The sequence below is a fragment of the Myotis daubentonii genome, chromosome 12, assembly GCF_963259705.1.
Source record: "Myotis daubentonii chromosome 12, mMyoDau2.1, whole genome shotgun sequence".
Lineage (NCBI taxonomy): Eukaryota > Metazoa > Chordata > Mammalia > Chiroptera > Vespertilionidae > Myotis > Myotis daubentonii.
This window is the reverse complement of record NC_081851.1, coordinates 49,582,066-49,605,289: the sequence shown is the minus strand read 5'-3', so window position 1 is coordinate 49,605,289 and position 23,224 is coordinate 49,582,066. Positions and strand designations below refer to the sequence as shown.

The following is a 23,224-nucleotide window of genomic DNA, read 5'->3' as shown; positions in this document are numbered from 1 at the left end:
TCCCTAGAGACATTTGAGTAAATTTGATTTTATATTTAGTGCCTAAAAATTTATGGTATAATATCGACTAAACTAGATCTTAATTTTTCCTGTCAAAAAATATCCCTAAATTAGTTCAGCAAATAAAGAATTTATGATGTTATTAAATGTTCTAAGATTTAAATGATTAATATAGAGCTTTATTAGTTGCAGAGTAGGCCCTGATGTGACTTTTCACCCATTTTTAAATCCTGTATTGAATGCATTATCACTACTATATTTACTTAGCAAAAACTAGTGTATCAATTCATATTTCACTTTGTAATGCTAATGGTCAGAATGATGAAAAAATTATTTTCTTTATTAAATTCACATGTAAAGAAACCATAAAGGTAAAAATCCAAAGCTGTATTGTTTTCTAATCTTTAAATTGTATCTCAATATGAATGTAATCTTAAACTCACCTTTCCCCCACATTTCCTTATTAAACAGATTTTTAAAAAGAGATTGTGAGGGTTATTATAATTAGCTCCACATATTGCTTTTGGAAACATTATTACGAATCCTGCTAGCAATTCTACTGTAGAAGGATATATTTTCTAAAAATTATAAAACTTTAATGTGGCCAGAAAAAAACTACTGTGTGGAAAGTCTATTAGGACTACTTAATAACTCTACTAATTTTTAAGATAATTTATTATAAGTGGTCAGACACACACAATCTACCACCTTCTTTTTGTGAAAATGATACATTTAATCATCTACAAAATACTTTTTAAATATTCATTACAGTCAACATTTCACCACTTATGGGCTTAAATTCTTACACAACGATCCACTGAGATTTGAAAGGATCTAGGCTTTCAAGGGGGAGGAAAGAGGATCAAGATCGATGATTGGTTATTACAAGGACAAAGGTTAGTGACTTAAATGTAGACGTGCATTACAAATTGTTGTGTATACATTTTAAAGATTTCAAGATACACAAAAATGTAATCTAATTAAAAGGAGGCTGGTAGTCATTTCAAATGCTCAATAAGATTCCCACAGAAGAAAACAGACTTATTGCAAGCAAACACAGTATCTTGCTACCTATAAACCTTCAGATAGGATTTCAACTATACCAACTCAGCTTTAAAAAAAAAAAAAATACTTGGTCACAGAAAATACGTCATTTTGGAATACAAAAATAGCTATGTAGATCTATCAGGCCAACGTGACCAACAGATGAAATGTGTTAAAACCATACTGTTCAAAATGTGCAGGATTAAACAGAACCTAATCAAAGACAGGACTACAAAGACTAAACCAAACCAGTGAAACAGAACAGCATGCCGTTTTCTCATACACAACCAAATGTAAAAAACACATTTGTGAAATAGCTGTTTTAAATCTTTACTTTTAAACCTTTCACAGGTTTCACTTTCAATCCAAAATATATCTAAACGGTAAAGCTCATTCTTAGCAATATATTACTAGTCACATAAAAAAAAAAACCAAAAAACCACAACTGAATAGAAGATTAAAAAGCAGATATACCCTTGTCCTTCCAATTTTTCTTCTGGCCATCCATCTCGTCACGATCTGCCCTCCAGATACAATGATCAATTATGCATACCAACAGGAACGCTGTAACTGCAAAAGTCTACCCCTGAGACATGAAATACCCGTTTCCTCAACCGAAGGCTGCAGTCTCCTCTGCTGCACAACTGCAGCAGGGCTGGAGTCACCTGACGCCTTCTGGGTGTGGAGCAGTCTGACGCAGTGCAATCTGTAACTAGGCTACTAATACTCAGGCACTACTGCCTTCTTTCTGTGTATTGTTCTCGTCTTTTGCTTGTTGCTCACACCAAAAGGAGCTACTTTTGCAAGGGGGGGAGGGGCAGCCTACCAAAAGAAAGAAAAGAGGGCTGTTTTTTTTTGGCATTTAACCAATAAATGTATTTGAAGTACACTTAAGGCCATGTAGAGTTTTTTTTTTGTTTTAAATTATACTGCTAATTTTCAGTTTCATTTAAAACTCTAAAATCAGTGGTTACCTGTTAAGAAAAACAACAACATGGACTGACTGCAAAGCTTATTCATAAAAACACATTATTTGCCTCATAATAATTTTAATGGTTCAATAAGATTTCTATTCATAAGATTAAAAAGCAGAGAGGCCCTAGTCCTTCAAATATTTCTTCTGACCGTCCACCTAGTCATGATCTGCCCTCCAGATGCAATGATCAATTTTGCACATTGACAGGAAAGTTGAAATAAGGTTTTATCTCACGGGTAAGAGCTTATATTTCAAGCCTGGGAAATGCTAAGTCTCTTTTTTACTTTTTCCTAAGATTAAGGCTTAAAGCATTCAGCATTTGCACCCTTATGAGGGTATAAGTAGAGAATCATAAAGTCAAGTTATTTATGTTTATTTAATATATGCTACTCAATAGAAAGAAGTTTTTATTCAATTTCAACAATCTCATCTATCTAATGCAATGGTATTTTTCATTCTTCTCCAATTAAGGAAATTCAGGGAGTTACAAATCTATCCTTATTCTGAATTTATCACCTGTTCCAACTCAATCTTTCAATAAATATCTATTAGCTCGAGGAGAAATATTTGTGTGTTAATTCTATCATCTGCCTTGAGAAAATATGAGACTAAACTAAAATTTTACTGATAAATACATAAAAATAAATCTATGTGCAGAATTTCTAAAATTTTTGTTCAACTTTATAAAATTGTCATTAATTCGAGCAGAATATTAGTCTTTACTAATGTCCCGTAACTGCTCAACAGATGCTACCATCTGACTAAGCAGAAGAGACGATAATGACACAATCAGCTGAAATATTTTAAAATGCCTGATGAAGTATAAGATATGTAGCCTATGTACAAAAATACATATTTCACAGGACTATGCAGCTACCCTAAAATAGTTATAATGTTTCCTGGAATTTTCTATAAAACTGTGTGGGCTGCAAAAACCTCCAAAATCCTTAATATCAGAAGAGGCCTGAATATCGATGATTCCGTTCTTTACCTTATCTGCCTAACTGCAAACATAAAGCAAAGCTATTTTTAAAAAGAACCCAGTATTCTCAGCTTAAGAGTGAATATTTAACTTTAAACTATTCACTGGACCCTTGAGTAATATGATATTTGAGAACCCTGTCACCAAGTCAGAGCATAGCTGAAAATATCCCAAACTATTCAGTAAGTACATATTATTTCCTAATAATGAGTCCCATAGAACTGAAGCCCAATAAATATTTTAGCCTTAGAATAAGGCATTCAAAAATGGCACCCAAAGAGGTTCTTTTTTAAATATATTTTTATTGATTTCAGAGAGGAAGCGAGAGGGAGATAGAAATATCAGTGATGAGAGAATCAATCATTGATCGGCTGCCTCCCACAGGGGATCGAGCCCACAGCCCAGGCAAGTGCCCTTGACTGGAATCGAACCTGCGACCCATCAGTCTGCAGGCCGACACTCCATCCACTGACCCAAACCGGCTAGGGCACCCAAAGAGTTTTTAAGTCAGAGATTACTACACAAACAGGAGAGGAAGATGGAAAGATTTAAGATATGAGTATTTACCATTCACATCTTCTGGTATTTAACTTGGTTTGACAATTTTTTTATATATATATTTTATTGATTTTTTACAGAGAGAAAGGGAGAGGGGCAGAGAGCTAGAAACATCGATGAGAGAGAAACAACGATCAGCTGCCTCCTGCACACCTCCTACTGGGGATATGCCGGCAACCAAGGTACATGCCCTTGACCGGAATCGAACCTGGGACCCTTCAGTCTATAGGCCGACACTCTATCCACTGAGTCAAACCGGTTAGGGCTGGTTTGACAATTTTAAAAAATAGTCCAAGAAGGCAAGAATGTGTAATAATATCCATTCATCTAAACATTAAATACACCTAACAACACCCTGGCAGATTAAAAAGGCAAAACAGGAGCCCTGGAAATGTTGCATAGTGATATCTATTTCTTCAGCTTATATGGGCTTTGCAATTTATTAAGCTTACGGCAAAAACTAGTTCATATAAATCAACTGACATTCTGCCCATTTCTTTCTTAGAAAAGTTTTAAAACTAGAGTTCCTTTAAGTTTGGTAAACTAAGCAAGAACATGCTTAAATTTGAAATTTTGATGAGACAAAAAAATGTGTTAAAATATAAAGCTATATGGGCTATGCTTATTGTGAGGATCAAATGAATTAGTGTTATGCAAAATGCCTTATGACAGGTGCCTGACAAAAAGTAGGCCCTATGTAAGTGCTTGCTATTTATGATTAGTATTATGCTAAAAATAACAGACAAACTACAAGGGACAAGACCCTTAAAACACATCTAAGAAAGCACATGTATTAAGCCATCTGATTCTAGGCAATAACCAAGACCTTTCAAATCCGAAGTACCTATACACACAAATTATTGTTTTGTGCTATGTAGTTCTATTATTTTCCAGCTGAGAAAATTTTATATACAAAGAGTTTATAGGTCCTATTTCACATTAAATCCCAACTTACAGGCAAATAAAGGACATAAATTTGTTTTTTAAAAAAACAACATCGTTTATTTTGCCTTCAAATATTTAACAAATAAAAACATTTTCAATGATAATTTTTGAATAGAGCAGATACATCCCAACAGCATTCTGATTATTTGGGACAGGACCTATTTCCTCTTAAAAAAGAGGATTCAAAAGGAGAGGACAACAGAAAAGTGCTTTACTTATAGTGCAAGTAAATAAATTCTAAATTGTTTAAATTCTAAGTTCTACTGCATATTATTGGGAAGGGGGAGGGGAGGAGATAGTCTCCTTTTCCTGAAATCAAAATCAGCCTTACACAAAACTTTTTAAATAAACTGTTCAAAGTTCATGTTTGGCAACTTCCAGCTCCTCAAAGTCCATATCCCAAGTACCTCTCCCAAGCATGACAAAAACTAGTAAGGAAAATGTCCCCAAGCATATCCCTAACTCCTAACCATGCCTTAAAATTTCCTATATCCTTTGTTTCTATTCTTCTCATATCTCGAATCAAAAGTCTCATTTTCTTAGTGCACTTACCTCATCAGTAGGAAATGTACATGATTATATCAATCCCTACTAAAGAATAAAAAAACTCTTTTTCTTTACAACCAGAGAGAGAGAAAAAAAGAGAGAGAGCGAGAGAGTGAGAGCGACAGAGAGAGAGGTTTTATCTATATCTGAGTGGCAGGATTTCAGACATTAGAAAGTGTATTTTGTCATAGGCAGCAATATGTAAGCTGAAGGTCTGCCATGCCAGTTTTCCCAAGATTCTTCCTTTTCCATGTCTTTCCTTCCTTTTCTTCTGAACCCCAGAAAATTTCATGTTTTGTTTTGCTTTGTTTCCTTAACAATGTTGAGATAAAGGAAATAAAGTGGGAACAAGGCAGTCATTTGGATCGAAAGTACTACTCTAAACTGGCAATTGCTTGTGTACAATTCTTGATAGCTAAAATAGTTATTTCCACTTCCAGCAATAGAAAACGGCATTCACTTTTTAAGTAAACAATTGTAGTTACATAGTAGTTTTGAACTTACTTCAAAATTTAATTATCCTGAGTTATGAAACTAAACATATGTCTCACTACTGAAAGGTATTAAACAGCACTGTTTAATGTGCTGTAATATAATGCCCTCTATGGACTAAATTATAGCACTTCAACATTAACTATTGTATTGTGACTTAAGATGTGGAGAAATACTGTAGTCTAGAAAATGAATGACAATACAAGTTAAAATGGCAAAAAAAAAGGGCATTTTTGAGTCTATAAACAATTTTGCATAAGTTGCTAAAAAATGAATACTAAAAACCATAGAGAGAAATTGAAAGTGATATTATTGAATGAGAACTAAAAAAATGTTGACTTCTTGTATTATAATCTAAAATAAATATATAGATATTCCAAAAGAGACAAAGCATTTTTAATTTGGAATTTAAAAAGTAATAGTCTTTAGACTCTGAAACCTTAAAACCTTTAAGTTTTCATTAACGTACACAGGTTTGGGGGAATCCTTAAGGTCATTTCATAATGTTTGTAATAGCATGATTCAAGCATTTGTTTCATTCAATACAATGTGTCAAGATTCAAAATCCTGTTATAAAGTCGTTTTTAGTTTGAAACAAATACCCACAACTCACTAAATTTCTCTGCCCAACTAAATATATTCCATATAGTCAATTATAGAGTATTCCATATAGACCTCATTTTCTACCTATAACACTAGGTGGCACCAACACCCACAGTACAGTTGCTTGTCCAACCCAGAGCATAAAATCTGGCAGTGCTGATTTTCTGTGTTCCCTGTGTCCCTGTGTTCCCTAGGATTGTTTCCTGGTACTAGGAAATTAGATCAGAGTATGATGGGAATAGGAAAACAACTTCACCCAAAAAGCATGTGGGATAAAATAATCTCTCACCAGAATTCAAAATCAATTTTGAATAGATCAGAATTAAATGTAAAAATGAATCTATAAGTTATAGATTTCCCTATGTGAAAATTTAAATGTCCAGCAAAATTAAAATTCTTTAGAAAACTGAGGGAAAACTGTAACATGATAAGAGTGTGCATCCTTGTAAATAAAGCACTCCCAAAATTAGAGATGAAAACCTAAATTTAAAAATGGGCAAAGGAGCCCTGACCAGTGTGGCTCAGTTGGTTGGAGCATCCTCCTGTACAATGAAAGGTGGTGGGTTTGATTCCTGGTCAGGGCATATGCCCAGGTTTCAGATTCAAGCCCCTGTTGGGGAACGTACAGGAGGGCAACTGATCAATACTTTCTCTCTCAAATCAATGTTTTTTATTCTCTTTTTCTTCCTCTCCCTTAAATCAATTTTTTTAAAAAAATAACCCACATATCCTCGGGTGAAGGTTTAAAAAAAAAAATGGGCAAAGGATATGAACAGGCAATTCACACAAAAATTACGAATAGCCAATAAATATATGGAAACATATTCACCTTTGCATACCACTTTAACTTATCAATCTCATAAAGGTTTTCGATTTGGTTTTAAATGGCAAGTACAGAATGTCTGGAAGAATACCTATGAAATAAGTCAGACATAGTGACTAGAAAGGAGCACTAAGTGTTTACTTGAGACAGGAAGACCTACCACTGTACTTTTTGAATATTGTATATGTGAAGGTATTATCTATCCAAAAAAAATATATCAATTGATGATAATAGAGAAATGGGTGTTTTCTTACGCTGTTAAAAGGGGTAAAAATTAGTTCTGGGTCTCATCCTCCCCTCCTGACTCTACAAGTGCCTTTAATTCAACATTTACTCCAATCTCTTTAAAAGGGGTGGGGCTTCTTTAACCCCATTATCTCCCTTCCATTGCTAACACTATTTCTCCATAGTCTCAAACTTTCTTTATAACTGTCAACATTTAATATCTATTTTCTAAAATCCCATTCATTCCTTAGCCCTAGCCCTGCCCACTCACACCACCAGCCACTGTCAGGCCAATATCTTCCCTCCTTTTTGATAAATTCTTAATTCCTAATCTTAGGTGAGCTAGTATTTGATAACACCAATCAATCCTTCTACCTTTAAATCTTCCTCTTCTCTTGGTTCTCCCTCGTTGATCTGTGGCTTTAATTACTATCCCAGAGCCCATGGCAAATACACACATAAAAGCAAAGTCTCTCTCAAGAGCTTCCTATGTATAATATCCATCACTTCTTGGATGTCCCTTAGGTGATGTATTACCAATATATTTAAAACTTATTTTCTTAGCTTCTCTCCTGAAATCCCACTTCATTCTCCAAAATTCCCGAACTCAGTTTCTCATACTGCCACCCATGTATTTGCACATATAGAGTAATCTTTAATGCCTCCCTTACCCTTCATGTTCATGTCCAACCAAACCCCAAGTCCTATGTCACCAGGCTCATCCCATTACCTTAATGTTCATAGCCTCCTCTTTCTTAGACTATAGCAACAATCTCTAAACTAGTCTCTGCCAGTAGTACTACCCATTTGCAGTATATAATCAGATTCAGTAGAATCCACATAATCACTATATATTTTCATAGATTAACAAACACATTTTCAAATCACTTTACACAAATTAGGTCATGAGAAATGTAGAGACAAAAGAAAAAATGAGAATAAGTAAAATTTTTCAGAAAAATTCATAATAGCATACCTCAATTTATACTTTTCAACAAAATGTTTACTACTCAGTATACATAACTTTATGCCTATTACTGGAAAATACTGCAGTATATTGAAATATTAGGAACATTACAGAAAGGTTTTTTTCATTAAAAAAATTTAAAAAAATTAATTTATGGGGGGGGGGGGAAGTAAATGCACCTGAAAATGTTTTAATACCTCTTGCTCTTCGTGCTATCAGGAAACACTGAAGCAAAAGAAAAGAAATATACACTAAAGCCAATTCTAATATTTTTTTTCTAGTTCCTTGGCAATATACAAATGATCATGAATAATTGTGTGGAAAAGTTAAGAACAAGGGTAATGATGAGTGCAAGAGGGGTAGAAAAGGCACTAAAACCTTTAACTGGGACAGAAGAGGATTCTATCAATGTGATGTGATGTACTGGACACTACAAATGTAATATACTACACAAAATGTAGTGAAATGTTCCATGGTAAGTCAAAAGGTGGCAAGAAAGCACAAAACAATGTATGGATTACCTGAAGTTTTACTCAGCTCTGCTGAAATTATAGCAGATGGTGATCTGTTCTCTTTTTCTGTACCAGCAGGAAGTTTTTTCTCGGCTTCCTTCACAAGAACTTTGGGTTTAACTGTAGTCCCTATCTCTGTTTGAGTGGCCAAAGCAGAAACATCTGGAGGCAGTAAGGGCACCTTTGAAATATCAGACCTATCTTCGGAGACTTCATCTGGGACATGGACTTTATCTTCAGCCTTACGTTGTACCTTCTTGAAAAAAATGTCATGGGGTAATTCTGAGGGAGGCAATGACCCAGCTCCATCCTCAACATTAGCAATTTCACTTTCGCGGGGTACTTCTAGGTCAGTGTATTCCCTGGCTAATTTAGAAGAATCAGTTCTGGAACTGACAAATGTAGGGAACTCATCTATAATCTCAATGGGAGAAGAATCTGAAAATGTTTCACTCTCTCTTATTTTTGCTTCCTTAGCAATAAATAAGCCATCGTTTGAATAAACGGCAGTACTGAGCTCCTCCATCTGCAAAGGCGTTTTCTCCTTTTGGGCCCATGTTGGAACTTCACCAGGCGATACGGTACCTTTTGTGGTGTCTAAATTGGGCTGGAATGATTCCAAATATGGCTTCCCCCCCTTAGGTGGTGGTGAAACTCTGACTTTTTCCTTATTTTCATGTTCTATCATGAACTCAGATGAAGTTTCCATGAGATTTTCTTTCATAAGTATCACAGCTTCATCTTGTTTTTGTGGAACTTCGGGTATTGAATCATCACTAAATAAGTCAACTGGTTCAGAATCAGGTGAGGAATCTTCAACTAGGTCCGAATGCTCAAGCTCTGGCTGTGCAGCTTTGGCTATTTCTGAATAATTAGAGAAATCTGGCGTTGGTTCAGCAGAGACCTTTGTCTCTTTAATTAAATCACATGCAATGGATATATAAGGACCTTCTGTTTCTTGAACAGCTACAGTCATGCTTGCAGGCTCTTTAACTTCTTCCTTTGTTCCTGATACTTTTTTAAGTGACACATTCATGGCTTCTTCATAAGGTGGTGGATTTTCAGGCTCAAGTTTTATGCTTTCATAATTAACTGAAGGAGGAGCATCTAACGGGGATGAACTGGGCTGCACTCCAGAAACACCAGCACTAGGAGCTACAGAACTTAATGGTGCTTCCATAACAATGTCAGGCAAAACTGGTGAAGGAGTAGCTTCGGATTCTTCAAATGATGGGCAAAGCTGTGCAACAGAGTAGAGTGACTCCTGCATAGCTTCTGATGTTTGAACCAAGTCCATTTTTGTTTCAAACGCAATCTTCGTGCCTGTAGCTTCATTCAGTTCACTTTCACATGCTTCCTGTACTAAATCTGGGGTTAGACCTTCAGGCATGTTTGTCATTACTTCCCCTGTCACCTTTGATAAGCTATCTGTCGTGACATAATCTGTCTCAGAATCCTGTGCTGCTACAAGGAAAGGGTGTGATGATTTGGTGCCAGTATTCTTCTCTGTTATAATTTGAGCCTTTTTCTCTTCTATTTTTTTTTCATCTGTCTTATTTTCTGAAGTATGGTCTTCCAACATAGGAAAAATGTTTGTTGAAATGCTTTCAGTAGCTGTTGGGTTAAAGGGCGTGCATGTGATGTATGTTCCTGAACCGTCTTTTATAGCTTCTGGTGTACTGGGAAAGGAAGTATCATCATTACTGCTTTCACTATCTTTCTCAGGGTTTGTCTGATCAATGCTATCCACAAAATATTTCTTATCCACTTTACTCTCCAACTTGCTCTCTATAATACCTGTGGTAGCCAAGACATCACTATCTTGCTTACTATTAATACCTCTTACTTCCCATACTCGCTCAAATGGTTTGAAGTCTGCATATTCTTCCCTCATAGGAGCTCCTGTTGTAACTCTCTTTTCATTAAAACTGTCCCTTGTTTTTTCTGGAAACATAACTTTGTTCTCTTCTTTAGTCAAGTTAGTAAGGGCTATAGGTGACTCTTGTTGGTTACGGAGGACATTACTAACTAGGTCACCCTCGTCATCTTTACTCTTCACATTTATGTCCTTCCTGGGTTCTGCTACTGTTGTGGCAGATTCTGCTTTTGGAGAGCCACTGAATGATGATCCCATTTCTGAATATTCCAATTCTGAAAACTCTGTTAAATCTTTGTCTACAAATGGATTTTTTGCCTTTTCTGGAAACTCTTTGGAAGCTTCCTTTGACGTTTCTTGAATTGTTCCTTTGGTAGGCAATACTGCTGGTAAATTACCAAGGTATTCATGTTCTTTAAAAGAAGTAGCTGAGAGGGAAGACAGAGAAGGAAGAGAAGCAGCAGTTTCAAGCAGGACAGATGGGAAATCCTCTTGACCAGCGGAAACAGTGTTACCTGGCTGCTCCTTCAAGTCCATAATTTTTTCTGTGACCATGGACAGAAAGGAAAGTTAGAGAATGCCAGTGTTCTCAGAGTTAATGTATGCTTTATTACAGATTCAAAATAGTGTTAGTAAAGACTTACTATTAACTAAAATGAAATGTAGCATTTAATTAATAAATAACAAGTACACTGGAACCATTACTAAAAAAATTAAAGCTATTATCAATAAAACCTGTGTATGGCTACAGAGGTAATTATATGTCATGCAAAGACATAAATCAGTCTTTAAGAAAAACCTCAAGTATAATCACTAAAAGAGCTAATTTTAACTGGTTTTAGTGGGGGAAAAGAGGATTTGAGAAGAGAGTTTGACAGTTTAGAAAAGAAAAGACACTGGACAATTAAATGCCACAGAATGACATTCGTTCACATTAAAGTCTTTCAGCTATACAGCAAGTAAATTTTATTTGGAGAAATGGAACAGTCAATATGTAAATGTAAATCAAGGGTCCAAGAATTCCTTATATACTTCCAATTATTAATCAAAAGTTCTGCCCATTTCCCCGTTGGACATAGCATATAAAATGCAATTTCAACTTTTTCAGTAGTTATTATCTGAACCATGCTAATTTTTAGTAAATTCAAACTGCTCTGTACAGAGTTAACAAAACTACAGAGTTAAAGTTAGAATACACAGAGGATAAAAGGCTAGCAGAAAGAACTTGCCTGCAGAGGAGTGTATCACAGGCTCAGATGCAGCAGGAAGAGCAAAAAGTGTCTCATCTGAAAAACAAATAGAATATAACCTCAGCAGAAATAAAGACAGAGCTGGAAGGAGCTTAAAGATAAGAGGAGCAAGTAAGGGTTCAGTTTGTAATGAGTTAATACAAAACTTCACCTACAGAGAACAAAGCCAAGATGGAAAGGAAAAAGTAGTACCATTAGTAGAACCATTAATTCAGATTAAATTACCACATATATTATAAAGTTGATTAAATGGTATCCATAGAACCTATCATTTTTCAAGAGGCAAAAACATGTTTATGTTAAACATCATGAACCAAAGTGGCTTTAAGATACTATTTTTCTTACTTAATATACCACATCCAAAGCTTTTGTTCACATTTTCAGATAATTAAATTATCTTGTACTAATTAAGCCAAAATTTTAAAGATGCATTTGAATAAAATTAATACGACACTTGCTTAGTCATTTTTATTGGCATATGTTCAGTTCAGGAGAACTTTCGGAGACTGCATTTTCTTATGCCAGGTTGTCTACCTTTAAATAAAAATATTCTAAGAGTCTTTGTACACTATTCTTTGAAGACATCAGTTCTATCAGTTCTATCATCATTGTCCAAATTACAAAGAAAATTATAATGGGGAAGATCATTATTATCACCAGTCTTGTTTTATTTAAAATTAACATTGAGGGCTACTTGTTATTCTAAGTACTTTACATGCAAAAACTCATTTTACTCCTTAGAACCCTATTGCTACAAGGGTTGTTGTTACTATCCCCATTTAACAGATTAAAAACCAACAACCATCACCACCAAGGGACAAAACTTAAGGAACTCACTCAAAACACAACACAACTAGTGAGTCAGGCAATTCAACCCCAGAACCCATTTTCTAAACCGCAATATATTGCGGACTGAATATTTGTGATTTCCACACCCTCGCCCCCGACACACACACACACACACACCCCAATGTTTATGTTGAAGCCCTACCCTCCAACGTGATGGTATTTGGAATCAGGGCCTTTGGAAGGTAATTAGGGTTACATGGTAGGATAGGATTAGTGTCCGTATAAGAAAAGACACCAGAGAGCTTGCTGCTCACCCTTCCCTGTCTCTCCATTCCGCTGTGTGAGCAAGTGGCAGCCACCTGTAAGCCAAGAGAAGGAGCCTCAGAATGAAGCCTACCTGGCTGGCACCTTCATCTTGGACTTCCTGGACAGTGCAAAGAAAGGATGAATAAGCTTTAAAAAAGCAACAGAAAGAAACTATGCAAAATGAACTACAGCAGGGGGGGGGAAAGGCTGGGGTGGGGGAGGGGGGAGTGAACAGAGCTCAGTGGCCTGTTAGATAATCAAGCATTTAAAGTATATGTAATTGGAACCCCCTCCAATTACAACAGTGACAGATGCAGGGGGGAAAAGGAATAAAGAAAGATATAACAAACTAAAATTTGTCAACTGTGATGGAAAATACCAATTTACAAATCCAAGAAGCAGAATAAATACAACCCACAAAGAAACACACTGTAAAGGTCAAACTGTTGTAAACCGAAGACTGAGAAAAATCTTTAAAACAGGAAAAGGGCAAGGGAACAGCAATAAGAATGACTTGACCTCTCACTGGAAAAAAACATAATCCAAAAGATAACGGACATCCTTAAAATAATTTTAAAAAAAGGGCAATCTAAAATTATATACACTCAATCATTATTATTCACTGATTCCCTATTTGCAAATTTGTTTACTGGCTAAATTGGTAATCCCAATAGCAGACATGCACAGAACAGCAAAATATGCCCGTCACCCAACACAAGTTCTCAGGTGAGGTTAAACAAGGAAACCCTATGTCTCCTTGTTTCACTCTCAGACTGTAAACACATATTCTTTTTCCAGGCTATTTAGTGGCACATTTTTTCACATTTTTTGTGGCTTTTGTTAGTTACTTTGCTGCTTAAATAGGTTCCTAAGCACAGTGCTGAAGTGCTGTCTAGTGTTCTTAACCATAGAAGACTGTGATGTACCACCTTACAGAGAAAATATATGTATTAGATAAACTTCATTTAGGTATGAATTATCATGCTGTTGGTCGTGTTCAATATTAATGAGTCAACAACATATATTAAATAATGTGTCTTTATAAATAGGAATACACATAAAACAAAGTTATATATAGATTGGTTAACAAAAATGCTATGACTAGAGGTTTCCAGGAACCTAACCCTGTATTTCCCCTAGGGGCAATGATTCAGTATTTGCTAATTCAGTGTTTTCTGTGACTCTATAAAACATAACTTCCTTCTCTGACTGGCTTATTTTGCTTAGCGTAATGCATAACCCAGGAACATAGACAATAGGGTGGTGAAGACCTGGGGTCGGGGGTGGGGACGGGCTGGGAGAAGTCAATGGGGGAGAGAGGAGGCATATGTAATACTTTTAACATTAAAGACTTAAAACAAATAAAACACCATAACTTCTGTATATAGCAAGACTGACTGTATTCATAAAAAATATTCTTGAAAAGCAAAGAGAATAAAGGTATTATCAGATAAAATATGAAAACAAAAGCTGAAAGAAATTACCATCAAGAGACCTGCACTACAAGAAATGCTAAGTTTTTCAGACTAAAGGGAAATGACACCAGATAAAAATCTATATCTTCATGAAGGAACAAAGAATGGTGGAATGGTAAATATAAAATATTCTCACTTCTTAATTTCTTTAAAGAATAATTGATTTTTGAAGCACAAATAATTACAATATACAATATTTGTAGAAGCAAAATGTATGACAATAAAAACACAAAGGATGGAAGAACTGCATGGATGCATAAAAGAACAAAAACCAGATGGGACAAAGAGAAAACAAAGACTTAAATGAACCATACTGATAAGTATGATCAATGTAAATGGTCCCAATTAAAAGCAGGTTCTCAGACTAGATAAAAATCCTTCTATGTGCCATTTATAGGACACACACTTTATATATAATAACACAGGAGGTTAAAAGTGAAAGGATCTAGCCCTAGCTGGTTTGGCTCAGTGGATAGAGTTTCAGCCTGCGGAATGAGGGGTCCCAGATTCGATTCCGGTCAAGGGCACATGCCTGGGGTTGTGGGCTTGATCCCCAGTAGGTGGAGTGCAGGAGGCAGCCAGTAAATGATTCTCTCTCATCATTGATGTTTCTCTCTTTCCTTCTCACTTCCTCTCTGAAATCAATAAAATATCTATATATATAAAAGCCTAAGTGACCAGCCGACGGGCCGACCGGTAGCTATGATGCACAATGACCACTGGAGGCAGACGCTCAATGCAGGAGCAGAAACCACAGGCATGGAAACATGGAACAGACTGATGAATCTCATAGGGAAGGGGGAGGAGGGCAAGAAGAGATAAACCGAAGATCTTATATGAATACTAGAGGCCCAGTGCACAGACTCATGCACCAGTGGGGTCCCTCGGCCTGGCCTGCGGGAATCAGGCTGAAACCAGCTCTCTGACATCCACCGAGGGGTACTAGATTGCGAGAGAGCACAGAGCCGAGGGACCCCACCGGTGCACAATCTATGCACCGGGACTCTAGTGTGTGTGTGTGTGTGTGTGAAAGAATCTAAAAGGATATATCATCCAAGCACTTATTCTAAGAAATGTGGAGCAGCTACATTAAGGTCGAGCAAATTAGATTCAAAGACAAGGAATATTACCTTGATACTATCAGTGATAAAGAGGGGCACTTGGTAATGATAAAGGAGTAAACAAACATAACACTAAATAGCTATATAACAACACTAAAGGTGTATGGGAAAGGTATATAGAAAATACATGAAGCAACAACTAAAGGGAGACAGACACATCTAAACCTTTTATTTAAAAAATTTAACACTCAACTCTCAACTAATCGACAGATTACACCCACATGCATGTAATCAATAAGGATATAAATTTAGATAACACTATTCACAAACTAAACTGACTTTTATAGAGCACTACAAACAACAGAATACACATTCTTCTCAAGTACATATGGAACATTCACCAAGATAAACCATTTTCTGGTCTATAAAACAAGTCTCAATACACTTTAAAAGGCTGACATCATGAATTAAATTGATCACATGAATTAAATTGAAATCACTAAGACAAAAATATCTGGAAAAATCCCAAAATGTTTGGAAATTAAACTATACAATTTAAAAAAAACACCATGGATCACAGAGGAAATTAAAGCATATTTTAAATTAAATAATGGAAATTTGTGGGATACCGGTAGAGCAAGGTTAGAGAGAAATTTATAACTCTGAAGGATTCAATTCAAAGAGCTTCCACCTCACGAAACCAGAAAAAAAGAGCAAGTTAAACCCACATAAGTAAACCCGAACAAGTAAAAAAAAATAACAAGAATCAGAGCAGAAACTAATGTTATAGAAAACTAGTAAACAATAGAGAAAAATCAATGAAACCAAAAGTGAAGAAATCAATAGAACTGATACTCCATAAAACTAACAAGAAAAAGGAAATAAGATCAAGTAATGGAAATAAAAGGACTATCTCTATAAATCTTAAAAACATCAAGAATATTATTAACAAGTTTATGCCAATAAATTAGATAACTTAGGTGAGTGGACAAAGTCCTTGATGTCTACTCATCAAGATGAAATAGACAAATTCCTTTAAAGGCATACATTTCTAAAACTGGCAGAAAAGAAATAGAAAATCTGAATAGCCCTATATTACTTAAAGAAAGTTCGGTATCCTTATCATTTAAAAACATATCCACAAAGAAAACTCCAAGCCCAGAGGCTTCAATAGTAAATTCTGTAACATCTAAGGATGCTTATACAGACGCTTTCAACAGATAAAGGAAAAGCAAACACTTCCCAAAACGTTTTATAAATTGATACATTAATATCAAAGCCAGACAAAGACATTGCAAGAAAATGAATTTACAGAAAAATACCCCTTACACATACATGCAAAAATCTTTAACAACATATTAGCAAACTGAATTCAGCAATTCATAAAAAGTATATTCATTACCCAAAGGGTTTAATCCCAGAAATACAAGATTGGTTCAACATTGAAAATGAAACAATGAAATTTAGCACATTAGCAGTCTAAGAAAGGAAAGTAACACGATTGTCTTAATAGATGCCAAAGACATCTGTTAAAATTCAATACCTATTTCATAAAAATTTTCAACAAATTTGGAGCAGAAGGAAACTTTCTCAACCTAAGGGTCAGGACATCTAGGAAAAATATGCAACTAACTTCATACTTCATAATAAGACTAATCATATTTCCCCCAGATGCAGAATAAAACAAGGAAGTTTTTACACCTTTTACTGTACTTGCCTTCTTACCACATTTATAGCATAAATATCAGAAGGGAAAAGTAGAATGATTTTAACTTGCGAACAGCACTGTGTAGTTAGAAAATTCTATGGTTGTTTTTTTAAAAAAAAAAAAAAACACACCTATTAAACCTCACTAGAGCTAAGAAGTAAATTTAGGAAGATGCAGGATAGTTACAAGAACAGTATACAAATCACTGAATTTCCATGTACCAGCAACTAACAAATGAAAAATAAAATGTTTAACTATCATTTACAATAGCAACAAAAAACATAAAATACTTAGAAGTAAATGTAACAATAGAAATGCAAAAGCTCTACAGTGAAAAATACAAAACACTGCTGAGAGAAATACATACTAGTAAACATGACATGTGGATTGGAAGACTTTTGTTGTTAACAGGGAAGAGCTCTCTTAAAGAGTTTCTTGTGTTTTTGCACATCTTGTGAAGAGAGGGATGGGGCACTGGCTGCCTTTGTTCCTATCTTTTCAAAGATGTTTGTATTGCAAACCACCTTAGAGACAAAGTCTTTCACTTGAGCAGTAAGGCAGGCAGGCTTTTATATAGTGTAAGATCCAGTTTCTCTAAGCCCAAGGTTGCTTGGCCCTCTCTGTGTTGCCCTAAGGAAATGGGGCTCTGGGAATCTGTCCCAAAAAGTGCTGATATTCTGGCTATTACCACTGCTGTGAGTATTAAAGTCCCTTATTTCTTACCCAGGTATCTGTGTCCTCTGCCAGCATCCATGAGACTATGGCAGGCTAATTTGTTAGCTTGTTATAAGGTAAAATCTCAAACTCTTAAGATGTCAAATTCTCCCAATATTGATCTCTAGACTCAATATAATGCCAAATTCCCAGCAGGCATTCTGTAGAAATGAACAAGTTGATCCTAAAATGTATATAGAAATACAAAGGACTTAAGGCAAAACAATTTGGGGGGGGGGGGAGATAAAACTTGGTGTATTCACACTGCTCGATTTTAAGACTTACTATAAAGTTATAGTAATTAAAACAGTCTGGTTACTGGCATAAAGATAGACAAATAGATCAATAGAATAAAATAGATAAAGACATCCTTGACTCACAATGAACGGTTTGACTGTACGGAAAGCGACATACATTCAATAGAAATCATACTTTGATTTTAAATTCTGATCATTTCCGGGCTAAGGACATGCAGTACAATTTTCTGGTGAAGCTGAGCAGTGGCAGCACAAGCGGTGAGCCACAGCTCCCAGATCAGGGAGGTGAACAACTGATACTCCACAGTGTATTCACTGTGTTAGATGATTCTGCCAACTCTAGGTGGGCAAAATATTAAGTGTTCTGAGAATATTAAAGGTAGGCATGGCTAAGCTATGATGCTTGGTAGGTTAAGTGTATCAAATGCTTTTTTAAAAATAGTCATTATTTAATGAGCTAATTCCTTGCTCTCCTTCTTCACCTCTCTCCCTCATTATCTCACTCCTCCACCCACTCCCAACATTGAATGCTAAACATACTTATGCAAACAGACATGATATAATGCCAGAGAAAGTCAGTGCCAATTTTTAATGTGTCTAAATGCATTTCTGACTCAGGATATTTTCAACTTACTAACTATGGGTTTATAGGACATACCCACCACCCTACGTTGAGGAGGCTCTGTATGCTTAAACAGACACACTTATATGGTTAACTGATTTTCGTCAAAGGCACCAAAGCAAAATTCAATAGAGAAAGACAAATTCTTTCCAAAAAAAATTTTGCTGGGCCGGGCCGGTGTGGCTCAGTGTTTGAGCGTTGACTCATGAATCAAGAGGTCACCAGTTCAATTCCCAGTCAGGGAACATGCCCAGATCGCAGGCTCGATCCCCAGTGGGGGTTGTGCAGGAGGTAGCTGTTCGATGATGTTTTTCTCATCGATGTTTCTATCCCTCTATCCCTCTCTCCCTTCCTCTCTCTCTAAAAACCAATAACAACTTATTTTAAAAAATGTTTGCTGGGACAACTGGATATTTATATGGAAAAAATACAAAAATCTGAACCTGTAACTCTTCCATAGGCAAAAATTAATTCAAGATGAATTATAGATTTAAACCTAAAAGCTAAAACGATAAAGCTTCTAAAAAAACAAACATAAAACGTTTTTACAACCTTGGTGTAGGCAAATGTGTCTTAGCACACAGTAAGTATGAACCATAAAAGGAAAGCTTGATAAATTAAGACTTCTTCAAAAGCAGAAAATTATACTCATCAAAAGAAACCATCAATAAAATTAGCAGGTAAACTACAGATTAGGAGAATATATTCACAATGCATATATCTGAGGAAAGACTCCTACAAATCAGTAAGAAAATGGCATCTAACCCAATGTAAGAATGGGCAAATTACTTGGACACTTCACAAAAAAAAGTTACACAAGTAGCCAGTAGACATGTAAAAGCCCTCTAATTCATTAGTCATTAGGAATTAAATTTAATTCATCATGTGAATTAAAGCTATAATGAGAACAACTACATACCCACTAAAATTTAAAAGACTGATAATATCAAATGTTTCTGAGAATGTGAAGCCACTCTAACTCTCATACATCGCTGGTAGACGTGGAACCACTCTGGAGAACAGTTTGACAATTTTTTTTATAAAGATAACTACCCTATGAACCAGCAATTCTACTCTTACTCAATTCTACTCTCTTTACCCAAGAGAAATGAAAACAAATATCCACAAAAAAAGGCCTATACAAAGAAAGTTCCCAGCACTCTATTGTTCATAATAGCTAAAAACTACAAATAATCCAAACGTCCATCGACAAGTGAACAAATAATTAAATTGTAGCACATTCTTATCATGGAATACTTACTCAGCAATAAAAAGGAATAAATTACTGATACCTACATCATCATTGATAAGTCTCAAAAATATATTGAGTGCAAATAACCAGACACCAGAGTAAATACTGTATGATTCCATCCACATGATACTCTATAATCGGCAAAATTATGGTGAAAACAATCTGAACAGTAGCTGCTTGGGATTAGAGGGCTGGGGGAAGGACAGAACAAGAATTAAATTGACTGCTAAGGCTCAAGGGATCTTTCTGGAATGATGAACCTTTTCTGTTATCTTGACAGGGGTGTGGGTTAAATGAGTAGCTGTATTTGTTAAAACACAGAATTGCTAAAACTTAAGATCTATGCATTTTACTGTATGTAAGTTATATCTTTATTATTTTTAAAAAATATATTTTTATTGATTTCAGAGAGACAGGGAGAGAAACATCAATGATGAGAAAGAATCATTGATTGGCTGCCTCCTGCACGCCCCCTACTTGAGATTGAACCTGCAACTCAGGCTACCCTTGACTGGAATCCAACTTGGGACACTTTAATCAGCAGGCCAACACTCTGTCCACTGAGCAAAACCGGCCAGGGCTGTAAGTTATGTGTATATGTAAAACCCTAATATGCAAATAGACCGAACAGCAGAACAACCGAAAAACCAGTCGCTATGATATGCACTGACCACCAGAGGACGCACGCGGAACATGGCAGGTGTTGGCAGCAGGCGGCAGAGTGTGAAATATGGTGGGCGTCAGCTGCAGCAGGATGGTGGACCAGGTGAGCGGGGGTGCCAGACCAAGGAGGAGCACCGGTTGCTGTCATCGGGGCGAGCCTCTGGTGGTTACTGAAAAGTCTTTGCTCCCGTGCACCGCAGTCCTGCCCAGCGCTCGCACCCACTACCAGTGCAGGCCCCGCTCCTAATCACTCACTCGGCGCCGTCAGCAGTGGGTGCCAGCATGGCTGTGTTGTCAGTGTGTGTGAGCAATGGCTGCCGGCCCCGATAGCCCCTCAGGGCTTCTCCACCTCCCCCTGCTCCTGAGGGGTGATCGGGGCAGCAGCCACCACTCACACACACTGACAACACAGCCATGCTCGCACCCACTGCTGACACTGTCCTCAATCGCTCTGCGCCATCAGCGAGTGCAAGCAGGGCAGCAGGAGTGGGGCAGCTGGGGCGGGGCGGGGGGGGGGGGGGGGCCGCACAGCAGGAGGAGCCAGGTGGGTTTGGCTCAGTGGATAGAGCGTCAGCCTGCAAACTGAAGGGTCTTGGGTACAACACCAGTCAAGGGCACATGCTGGGGTTGCAGGTTCGATCCCCAGTGTGGGGCATGCAGGAGGCAGTCGATCAATGATTCTCTCTCATCATTGATGTTTCTCTCTCTCTCTCTCTCCCTTCCTCTCTGAAATCAATAAAAAAATATTTAAAAATATAATAAAAATGTCACCCTAGCCAGTTCTGTCTCAATGGATAGGGCATCGGCCTGCAAACCAAAGGGTCCTGGGTTCGATTTTGGTGAAGGGCAAGTAAGTACCTTAGTTGCAGACTCTTTCCAAGCCCATGCAGGAGGCAACCAATTGATGTGTTTCGCTCACATTGATGTTTCTCTCCCTGTATGTGTCCTTCTCTCTTTCTCCCGCTCTCCCTAAAAATCAATGGAAAAAAATATCCTCGGGTGAGGGTTAACAAAAAAAATAAATAAAGTAATAAAAACATTAAATGAAAAAACTGTACATGCATTCTTCAACAAATTTCAGAGAGTGTGCACAAGTAAGGGAGAACCCATAAACAGACATAAAACAAACCAATCCATTGTAATGTGTGGACCTTATTTGGATTCTGGCTTTTTTTAAAAAACTTTTTTAAAAAAACGTATGACATCCACTAAGTAGTAGTAAATATAAACTTTAGCTGGATACTTGATTAAATTAATTATTGTGAAATATGTTGGGAAAGTATTTGATCAAGAGTATTGTGGTTATGTTTTGGAAAACAGTACTTGGTTTGCAAGATACATAATGAAATATTTATAAGGGTGTGGGACTGGCAAGATTGGCAATGGATTGATGACTGTTGGGGCTCAGTGTTGGTTAAATGAGGTTTCGTTCACTATTCTGTTTTCCTTTATGTTTGAAATTTTCCATAACAAAAAGTAAAAATAAATTTTTAAGCCCTTCAAAAAAAGGTAAGGCAATGTAAACATACTAAACTTCTATTATACTGAAGTAATTTCAACCACATTTTTACCCACAATTCTTTTAGCAGGCCATTAAAATATATATTTGATTCTATCAACACCAAACTTAACTAGAGCTCCTGATGTTTCTCTCTCACATCAGTTTCTCTCTCTCTCTCAAAAATCATTAAAAAAAAAAAACATATCCACTGGTGAGATTTTTTTTTTTTTTTTAAGTTATAGTCTATATATGGGTGTCAGATAGGAACTGGACTTACTGAGGGATCACCTGGTAGTGTCTAACCACTACCACTACCATTATGATGTACACCTGAAAATAATATAATATTTAACATCAACAATAACTGAAACTCTTAAAAAGTAATTAAACAAATAAAAGTTATAGCAATTAAAAAAATAAATCAAACAGAAAATATTTCACCCATACTACAAATATATGACAAAAGTGGTATTTCAAAATAGTAGAGAAAATGGTGTTGAGACAAATGAAATATCATATTCAAAAATAAAATTGTATCAGTACGTTGTTCTCTAGAACAAAATAAACTATAGAAAGAATTAAATGTTAAAGTAAAATCATAAAAATACCAAGAGAAAACGTGGAGAAATTTTTATAAGACATATATATGACAAAGGCGAATTTCCTTACACTAGATCAAGTGCTCCTACAGCTAGAAGAAGAAGAAGAAAAAAAGAAGAGGTCAAAACTGTAATGAGAAAAATGTACTGGCACCTAAGCCTAGTAAATAATATGGCACCTAAACTAATTAAAAAAAAAAATACTGGGAAATATAAATTTAAAAAACAATTTGCTAAATCGATTTACTGGTTTATCAATCTACTCCACTGGTAAAGGCAAAAGGAAAAGAGGTACTTTAACACATTATTGGTGAGAATATAGGTTGGAACAACTCTTTGTAGTACAATTTGGCATTATCTAGCAACATTTTAAATGCACATAGCCTTTGAACTAGGAATTCTATTAGCATGAATTTATCTTACAACACCTAGAGAACAGCATGTATTCCCAAAGAAGTTTACATAAGGGTGTTCACAG

At 36.1% G+C, this 23,224-nt stretch overlaps 1 protein-coding gene across 7 annotated transcripts in view; it reads right to left on the bottom strand.

The window, feature by feature from the left end:
• The window catches only part of RTN4 (reticulon 4), a 54,789-nt gene that overhangs the window by 27,413 nt on the left and 4,152 nt on the right, over positions 1-23,224 (bottom strand). For 3 of the 7 annotated variants that reach the window (XM_059659815.1, XM_059659814.1, XM_059659813.1), the window contains exons 2-3: positions 11,779-11,835; positions 8,683-11,094 (exon numbers count right to left, since the gene is read on the bottom strand). The exons of 1 other annotated variant lie outside the window; for it this stretch is intronic. In XM_059659815.1, coding sequence (XP_059515798.1) covers positions 8,683-11,094; positions 11,779-11,835 — 2,469 coding nt within the window. Of the gene's footprint in view, positions 1-1,518; positions 1,725-8,307; positions 8,387-8,682; positions 11,095-11,778; positions 11,836-23,224 lie in introns of those variants that run through there. 3 more of the 7 variants (XM_059659816.1, XM_059659818.1, XM_059659820.1) reach the window with 3 other exon arrangements.